Below are 10,113 nucleotides of genomic sequence, written 5' to 3'. Positions count from 1 at the left end.
AAGCCTAAAGGAGACGAATTGAAGGCAATGGTAATCATCAAATCTAATAAAGCCTTCTACACCAGACATCTGGGTTGAACTAGGCTGGATTCAAACTTTATACATAAAGTATTACATGGAAATTTGGCAACACTCCAATCTCAATCCCATGATTTTCAGGTGGATACAACAGTTTTGGGTTTGCCACGGGAAGAGGCCAGGAAGAAACCCTACATTGCTTCCATGGGAATCTCTGTCTTTAAAAAAGAGATACTTTAAATCTTTTGAGGTAAGATTGGTTTGTGGCTAAGATGTGATCTCCAAAATCATAATAGCTGAGTGGATAGAAAGCATGAAATGTTTTGTGCCCATAATGCTTCTTACCAGAGTATATTTTCTTGATAATATGTTGTATTACTAAGGAAATAGACATCCAACTTTCAACTAGTCCATCTTATAATGGGCTGAGCATAATGGTAAGTAAGAAATATCAGTGGCTGAACTTTCGCTGATAAAGGTTATACTGGATGAAGTAAATCAAGAACTAATTCTTATTTTGAAAATATAATGGTCTTCATCCAGATCATGATCTCTACTTTGAAACCAGTGCTATGAGCTTCTCACCTTGAAAATTGTACGAGTTTGATAACTTCATTTAGATGAAATCTAGAAATGTATGTTACTCCTTATATCTTTAAAACTAGGGAAGCTGTACTTTTGTTATGGCTCACAATTCCCTCATCCACAAGTAAAAATATCATTTTTTTGTATGATGATTGCTAAACAAATTGCTTCCCTTAGTTGAAGATCTATGTTGAAGAAGAGATGAAGTACCTTATTAAGCCATACCCCACATCTGTAAATTTTCCTCCATCATGTGAATGGAATTTGAAAAATACATAATGGCCTGACTGAAAATAGTTCTTGATACAAGGTAAATGTGACATTCAGTAGTGTACATGTGTCCTCTAGTTTGTCACGGCATAAAAACTCAATTTAAAGTGATCCTTTGCCTCTAAATGATCAACTTAAAAAGTCAAGCTTGTCGTAGGTGTCAGATTCTGCAATTAAACTATAATCCATGGAAAACCCCTCTAGGGTTCTGGATTCTTCACTTGATGAACAACAGGAATCTGTAATTCCCTCATCTTCCTATAGAGAAGAACAGTTGTCACTGTTAATCTACATGATTGTACAATAGACATGTAGACTGCAAGTTAAGCATTTATCTAGAACTAACCTCTATCCCATAAATACCACTCAAATTGGAAATTTTCATCACAGCCACAACCAAATGCTATTTTTATGCCTGATCTGCATCTGCATCCAAATACATAAGCCCAAATCGACAAGGAATATACGATTATGCATTTTTTTCTCTATTGCAAGATTATCGTGCATGAATCCAAACTGTCTATCTACAGATATATACTGTTCCCACATACACATAGAGCTTTTCTTATCTATAACCTATCAAAACACTCCGTGTCTCCACCATTGCTTGTGGCTTATGCCATGGGTACTACCAACGAAAGCCAAAGTCTTTGAAGGGCAGCATGCCAAATATTTAACTAATAATAACTCCTTGTCTACATCAAGGAGTCAAGCTATTAAGGTCATTTTCATATCCTAGTGTGCTAAGTTGCTCATTTTGGTTACTAGGGATCTCTCTCTCTCTCTCTCTCTCTCTCTCTCTCTCTCTCTCTCTCTCTCTCTCTCTCTCTCTCTCTCTCTCTCTCTCTCTCTCTCAAGTTCCAATTTTGGCACTGAATATGTTTTGTTATTTTTGCAGACAAGCACATCGCTTTTGCTCATTGACTCATTTGCCATTTTCTTCTTTAAGATGGGTTTCTTTTACATATAGAAAGTTTTTTCATTTGCAATTTTCACTCAACAGTGTGCACAGTCCAATTTTTGGTTTCTCAAAGTCATAAAGATATGCTTGTATTCCTTCAGAACAAAATCTAGCTATCAATGTTAAAATAGGAGGATTAAGTATACATCATTGTTGGGCTCAGATGGCGTTTTCCCACTGCAAACGACTTTGGATCAGAAATAATACCTGCATCGGCAAGAGAGTTTTACATTAAGGTTTGTATTATCTTGTAGAAAAGACATTGATGCAATGCTTTAGTATCCTCATATAGCCTGCTTGGTTATCATCAACAAGTTTTCCCCTTTCACAATTTCTTTAACTAATCTGGTGACAAATTGAACTGCAACTATTTTTGCAAGGGTTCTGCAACACCATATAGATTTTTTAGATTTTTTTAATAACAAAGCATGTTTCCACATTCTTAAATCCTGATCCACTTATGCACAATGCAAGAAATTCTGATTTTTACACTTAATTTTTTATGGTTTGTTCACTTTTCTCATGCAAAATTACTGGTTACTTTCTTCTTTCTTCTTTCTTCTATCCAAATAAGAAACACAATCCCTGATACAAGAATCAGGATAGAAATACCAGATATGCATTATCATTGTTTTTTAAAATAACTCCTATAGAATATCAAAATAAATTTTTTGACATCTTTCCAACCATCCTGTCAATTTATTTGAATATGTCGTCATCCTTAAGCATATTTTGTACCAAAATCCATTTGAAATGGATTGATTCCTTCTGAAGCAGATTTTAACACATTTGTGAAATGTCAGAACAGTTTGGGATTATATTACTTGGAGTTTGATCAAGGCTTTCAAGTGGATACGCAATGAATGGGTTACTGATACTTTTTATAAGAGTTGGAGAAGAAGACTGATAGAATGCAAAAAAGTATTGTAGCAATGTAGACCATGGAATAGTTCCTGGTGTACTTTTATACATTCAAATGGTTAAAATATATGATAAGTTTGCAAGCAAAGCTTGATCTATTGATAAATTAGAACTGTTAATGGTAACATACAATAACAACATGCTACAGTAAACCAAGTGAACAATCCTAACAGCCCCCCTCAAGATATGCACTGGCTTTGATCAAATGCAACCACTAGAAGCCATTGACTTGGTTTTATATATATCATATAGAGTGGTGTATCTTCCAGACCATTTATCTCCTAGACCATCCAACACCCCATTAGAAAATATACTTGCATGTGTTTTTTGTTTAATCTAAACCCATAAATGTGATCTTTACGCTTTATTTAGTAGAAAACATGTATTAGTTTAAGACTTTTTGATGTTTAGATGTGTTTGCAGAAAAATCAACTGTATATGTTGCACCAAAAACTTGATTAACTAAAAATCAAGATTTTTTATTAAATTGATTTGATCCAAAGAATGGTTTTTAGTAAATAAGCAATGGTAAACACATCTACAGGTTTGGATTAAGCAAAAAACTTGCACAAATATGTTTTTTAAAGAGGTCTAGGATGGTCTGGGAGATAAATGGTCTGGAAGATATATAGGGAAAATATTTTGTACTACTGAAGGTAAGGAACTAATGAGCTAGAAATCATATGAGAAAATTATATCAACTCAATCTAACCACATAGATGTGTTTATCATGGATTGGTTGCTAAGGATCAAGCCTTGTATTCTGCATTTTTATGTAAAAACATGATCTTTTGAGTTATGAAATTTTGGCACATTGTGGGCCGTTGATTTTTGAATCCCTTTAAAAACCTAATTATGTGTCATAATCACATGATTCGAAACAAGTTTCCTACTAACAAACCATGTAGATCACATCTTTAACATTTGATCTAGAAAAAAATGAAACTTTTTTAAGAAAAGAGTAGTTTCTACTCATTAGTTCCTTACATTCATTAGTATCTAATATTTTCCCATATATATATATATATATATATATATGTGTGTGTGTGTGTGTGTGTGTGTGTGTGTGTGTGTGTGTGTGTTCAAATGCTTTAAAGTCATTCTTCAAGAGATTTCACCATCTTTGTCGAGGCCAACAATGTTGAGCTTAGAATTTAGGACCTCGGCTCCTTTTTGGAAATTTCAATTATGTTTTGGATGCATAAAAAATAAAAATAATAAATAATAAAACTGGAGGTCTTCCAGTGGCTAAGTGTGCTACTCAATTTGTTGATTTTATCTGTAAGAGTATTTTGGAGATTTGTGATCCCAATTGCAAGTTCACATGGTCTACTAATAGGAAGGCTGACCGTGTCCAATATAAATTGGACAGGTGTATTAGAAACTCGATTGAATTAGTGAGGTGGGAGATGGTTGTGCTTTGAAAGTTTTACCTAGAACAGTTTCAGGTTATAGCCTCATTCAATTCAAAATGTATTTGAATAAGGTGTATGGTAGGAAGCAGTTTAGGTTATTTTAATGTGGACCTGTGACTCTCAATGTCAAGTCATCATTTTAGACTCTTAGAATTCTACCATGGAGGAGTTACCAGAAGCTTCTTAGATAGGTGGGAAGCTCGCTTCCTGGAAACTCGCTTCAGAATCATGATACTCCTCGCTTCCGAAACTTGAGAACCTCGATTCACCCATGCTTATCCTATGTTTTCCACACGTTTCATCTGTTCTTATATGTTCTATTACTCAACTTTTCTTGTTTTTATGTGTTTTCTCACACTCTTCTCACTCACTTCCATGTGCTTTTTTTAAATTGGTAGTCATCATTTTTAGATTTTGTTAAAAAATTATTTCTTACACTAAAAAATCATGAAATTTAATATTTGTCATTTTTATTTTTATTTTATTTTTATTTGTGTTTCATTTTTATTCCCATTCAATTCTTATATTTCGTTTTTTATTCCTCGCTTCCTGCTTCCTTTACATTTTAAAATGCATCGCTTCTCGCTTCCCGCATCCACTTCCTAGTTTGACAACCTTGGGGTGTACTATGCTTCAGGTTCTTAGCAAATTGGATGATGTGAAATTAGATAATTGCTTAGAATCGGGTATCATTTGACAATGGCTTTGATGGTGTGACCAGGTTGAAGGATTTAGAACAGCCACAACCAGTTGTTCAATGTAGGGATTTTGAATCCATTGATCAAGAGGGTTTAATTAAGTCCAAGTTGTACAAGGCTCTCGCAACTAAAGAGAGTTTTTGGCATCAGGAATCATGTATAATTTGGTTGTACGCAGTGGATAAAACGCCAAGTATTTTATGATTTTTGTTCAAGTAAGGTGTCACATGAATAACATTTATAGGATTGTTTCTGAGCATAAAGGGTCCTTAGAGCCTCATGAGGTTCATACCAAGTGCATATTATCGTAAGCTTTTCTCTAAAGAGAGGGACTGAATTGACTCTTTCTTCCCTACTGATCGGACTGGAAGTTAGCTTGAAGGAGAACAATTCTTTTATGCTGCTAGGAAGGGATGGTTTCCGCTGTGCTTCAAGCAAATAGAGATAAGGGCCTTGGACTAGATGGATTTCCAGGATCATTTTACCAAAAACGTCGGGATATAGTTAGATATAAAAGTTACTTAGGATTTCTTTGTCAAATGGTGAATTGTGCAAAGAATTATGACAATTTAAGCCAAGAAATTTGTTAAGAAAAGATCTCTAGTTAGCAAATATGATTTCTGAAGTGGTTGCTTCTAAGAATCGGTGGTTGTGTCTTGAGTGTTGCTGAAACATGTATTTTTCATAGTAATTTAGAAGTTGTGGTATCATAGGAACAAAATAGTTCATAATGGTGATAGGTATAGCCTGCCTAGAATTAAAAAAGATGTTTGGCATGCTTGCTGTGAGATGTTTAAGAAGGTTGATTGGCAGCCGGATGAAGCTTTTGCTTTATCCTTGTGGAATTGAGGAACTCCTATTGAAGATCTCTGGCTGCCAGCAAGGGAATCTCATGTGCAGGTATTATTCTGTTCATGGCAGACCAACATTGGGGTGATTAGTATTGTCTCCTTCAGGAATTCTGGGCAAGATTTTTTTCTGCTTGGCGGATCTTTTATGCAAGATGATCTCATTCCATCCAGATGGTTGACCTGTTGGAGATTTGTGTCCAATAAGTGAAGTTGGATTGCTGTTCTGAAAGACTCTTGAAGGATGAAGACTATCCTCAGTGGTCACTTTTGGATAAATTCTCATATGTTAGTGACATCAGATGCAATCATTCAGTCAGCTTACAATATATCTCTGACCATATGTCATGATCAGATCTAAATCATTGAATTGATTATAAGTTAGAACACAAGTCAATGCACTTAATTAGATCAAATGATGCCATTCAACATAATTAGATCATGTTGCCATTTAAAGCACATTTGATCTTCTGATATAAGTTACATTGTTTCCTTTCAATGCCTACCCTCAGAATTTTACCTTCATCCAGAAAAGCAGATATGCAAAACAAATATGTTGCAAAGTATCAAGAATAAACCAAAATAAATAATGCACACTAATAGTGTAAAATATTAGACAAATAATAAAATTTGTCCAGTAGAACTCATGCATCCATAATATTTTTTGGTTTGATTTCGTAACATCCACTGAAATTGAAGATTGGTTCACAATAGAAGCAATTGTTTACTTTCATCAGTAAGATTTACTTCTTTAAAGCAATGGACCAGTTTGTTTTAGCAAATTATATTCAATAATATTTACTGCACTCTCCGCACGGGGTTTCACAGATGACCCAGTGTACCCTACCAGAGTGGGATCACTTCAGTTTAAATTTTTAAATGATCCAGCCCAAGCAGGACTCCACGTGGCAACCTGTGACCCGAAGCCTTGGTACCATCCAACATTTAGATATGGAGTTCTTGTTTTACGTTACATTCGGATTGTTGATCTGCATAAATTTTGATTGCATGTTTAATTTTAAACAAGATGAAATTTGAAGACATTAAAAAAATCATCATATTTGATGACTTGGTACATGAGATTTATCAGCTGCTAACTATTGTGGTGAAGACTATATGGGATTAAATAAAGTGGCGTTACCATGTATATCTCACATGCCTAGTAATGATACATTATTCATTACGATTTTTCAGGCTTATCTATTTAATGATTATTGGGAAGACATTGGAACAATCAAGTCCTTCTTTGAGGCAAATCTTGCCCTTACTGCACATGTAAGTAGTGTATCCTCTCAAGTGAACTCAATCTATTTTTCTGCATTCATGCTGAGGCTTCCACTATCTGTTTTTGTTAATGTTACACATCACATAACTGGAGAGGTAAACCATTTCAGCGGAGTTCATAATAATTGCATTCACTTCTTATGGGACATGATGCATTGCTGTGAATGTCTAACATAAATTCTTTGTTTAACAAATCAGAATGCTATATGAATAAGCATTAAGAAGGGGTGGGCAATGGACCGGGCCTGGAAAGCCCTACCCGCTCAAACTGATGGGCCAGGTCTAAGCCCAATTCGGGGTCGGCCTATTACCAAAAGCTCCACCTACGGCCCCCTGTTGGCCTGTGGGGCTTATTCGGCGAGGCCGCAATGATTCGACCCATAGGCCTATTGGACTTGGGCCTGGTATTGGGTCAGCTAGGTACTGGGTTGAACCTAGACCCAATTCATTTGTAGCATCCTCCGTTTTAGAGATGGAGGCATCTTGGTGCAAATCCAAGAAAGGATATATAACAAAGATCTACCACCGGGTGTGCAGGTGCCTTTCATTGGTGGGCTTCATAAGGGCTTGGGTGTCGATGACCCCACCCGGAGTTTACCTGCTTCGGCAGGGAACTTTGTTATAAAAAAAAAAACTACAAATAATCTAAGAAAACTATAAATTGAATTATCCGAAAAACTGAAAATAACAGAAGTAAATCAGAGGCCCCTACTCCACTATTTATAGATAAAAAGAAAAACCTTAGCTCTAGTTTTGATCCCAGATAGATCCAATCTTTAAATAAAATCCAAATAAGATGCTGGAATAAACAGGACCTAAACGGATCCTCAATGGTACTCATTCTCCCCCTTCTTCTTGCTCTTCTTTTTAATGGATTGCCCTGGATCCGATTCTATGGATATATCACATCCTTTTATAGATAATGTAGGGTCTTTCTCCCTCTTGAAATGGACGATGTGGGACTATTTTGAGAGGTCGAGGGCTATGTTCCATGCACATTTAATGGATTGATATTATCTCTCTCCTATTTGATGTGTGGATTTTTTCTCTCATGTTGTGCATTAATGCTAATCTTTCGACTTCGACCCAACTAACTTAAAATGGACCCAGCTCTTTCCATTAATGGTCACCAAACTATCCAGCCCCTCTTCCCTCCTAATTTTCAACTAAAACCCAATTAGGCACTGAGAGAAATACACTGATCCCATCTTTTGCAGTTGGGTATAATTAACTTATATTTTTTGGTAATTATGTGTCGTCGCATCTCATTTTTCTATGTTCCTTACAGTCCCCAGCTTTCAGTTTCTACGATGCACAGAAGCCAATGTACACCTCGCCTAGAAACTTACCACCAACGAAAGTTGATAATTGCAAGGTCAGTTTTATTTTTCCATTCTACGTACTTTAATAGGAAGCACAGTGACCTACCAGATTTTTCATGTAGATCAGTATGAACAGTTACTTAAGTTCTTATTGAACTGAGAGCAGTTATTCCTTGTGGATGATGTAATTGCATTTATTTACTTGCAAACCTGCCACAGCAACTCATATTCTAGGCCTTTTCATTTTCTTATTTATCACATAAATTTGTAATATTCAGCTTGACATGAATCTTGATCAGTTCTCTTTTATCAGGACTAGCTGAAATATTCATTATACAGGAAATTTCAACAATTTATTATTTCTTATTTGTTCCTTAAGAACGTTACAACATGTTCTGCATTTGTTATTCATGCTGAATCTGTGAACCTGTTGCAGATTGTTGATTCAATTGTATCCCACGGGAGTTTCCTAGATCACTGCCTTATAGAGCACTCAGTCGTTGGCATACGATCACGGATAAATCACGACGTGCATTTGAAGGTTCATTCATAGTTGCTGTTTAGCTTGAAAGCTCCGAGTTCCACATGCATTTTTCATTTCTCTAGCATGTCAGTTTGTCAGAGACCACAAGTTGGCCGCTTCTGACTTTTATGAATCGGCTAAGCACAAGTGCCTACAATAGGTCCTCCGTCAGATTTTATTTATTCAGTAGTAGGAGTCGTTTTTTCAAAAACCATAAATACAATAAAACAGTAAATAACATGTGCTGATTACTACGAAACTGATGCTGAAAGAGCATCATTGTTGGCTGAAGGAAGAGTTCCTATTGGAATAGGAGAGAACACAAAAATGAGGTAGAAGACTCGGAGAACCCTGAGTTCAAGCTTGTTATTGATACAAAAAGAGAACATTAACTTGCAAATGTTCTTGCAGGAACTGCATAATCGATAAAAATGCCAGAATTGGGAAGAACATTACGATTTCAAACTCTGAGGTTTGCTCTCTCAACTTTGTACTGTAAAACTACAAAAAAGGATGTGTGTTTACCAACGGGGGCTTCGCTTGTCTGGCAGGAGCAGTTACTGCATGTCACCTTGTGTTGGGACATTGCAAGTTCGAATCCCAATGGCATATGGTTGTATAACTGGTAAGGGTCTGCCTAACCCCAGCTTCTCTGTCAAAAAATAAAAGATGTGAGAGAGAGAGAGAGAGGATTTATGAGGCCTAGTCTAGAATGTCCACCTAAACAATCTCAACTTATTTTCAAAGTTTATGATGACCCAGATCACAAAAGTATCCTTGCTTCCCTGGAGCATGCTACATAAAGGGGATACACTTCACTTTCCTGAAATGAGGGGAAGCTTTGGAAATGAATATGAGAGGCACGCTTCCCTTTAATAGGAGGCTCACTTTCCCCCATGCTTTCCATATCAAATTCCTTCTTGCTTGTCAATTACCACTTGCTTTTGTCTCACTTTTTACATTTTTTTTAAAAGCAATTTTTATAACATGCTTACATGTTGATTCTATATGGCTTTCTACTTGTTTTCATGTTGTTTCTTATTCATTTCTGCTCCTACTTCATAGTCCTTCATATGCATTTTCTTTCCATTTCTGATGTGTTTCTGTAATCGCTGGTTTGCTTCATATTACTTTTTAACAGTTGCTTCACCGTTCCCGCTTCACACGTCACTTCTTGTATCCATTTTGTTTCTTGGTAGCTATGGTATGACATTCATCCTTGCTGGTACCACTGTCAGATAAAAAAGAGTGGCACCAAAATGTGGTCG

The 10,113-nt window shown here is 36.0% G+C and overlaps 1 protein-coding gene across 1 annotated transcript; it reads left to right on the top strand.

Moving 5' to 3' along the window:
• Nucleotides 1–651: 651 nt before the first annotated feature.
• Nucleotides 652–8,961, top strand: LOC149837172 (glucose-1-phosphate adenylyltransferase large subunit 2-like). Its single transcript, XM_090007982.1, has 7 exons — nt 652–690; nt 781–837; nt 1,772–1,826; nt 1,976–2,070; nt 6,911–6,991; nt 8,289–8,375; nt 8,759–8,961. Exons 1-7 carry the CDS (start codon nt 652–654, stop codon nt 8,873–8,875), a joined length of 531 nt encoding a protein of 176 aa, XP_089864108.1. The 3' UTR covers nt 8,876–8,961.
• Nucleotides 8,962–10,113: the final 1,152 nt, after the last annotated feature.

The sequence above is a fragment of the Nuphar pumila genome, chromosome 5 (assembly GCF_984573655.1).
Source record: "Nuphar pumila chromosome 5, dmNupPumi1.hap1.1, whole genome shotgun sequence".
Taxonomy (NCBI): Eukaryota; Viridiplantae; Streptophyta; class Magnoliopsida; order Nymphaeales; family Nymphaeaceae; genus Nuphar; species Nuphar pumila.
The sequence above is the reverse complement of the archived record's forward strand: the minus strand, read 5'-3'. Positions and strand labels throughout refer to the sequence as shown.

Coding starts and splice junctions, on each gene's coding strand:
- LOC149837172 (XM_090007982.1), top strand. CDS start 652: ATGTATGTTACTCCTTATATCTTTAAAACTAGGGAAGCT. Junction 6,992..8,288: donor ATCTTGCCCTTACTGCACAT/GTAAGTAGTGTA, acceptor TGTTCCTTACAG/TCCCCAGCTTTCAGTTTCTA. Junction 8,376..8,758: donor CGAAAGTTGATAATTGCAAG/GTCAGTTTTATT, acceptor AACCTGTTGCAG/ATTGTTGATTCAATTGTATC.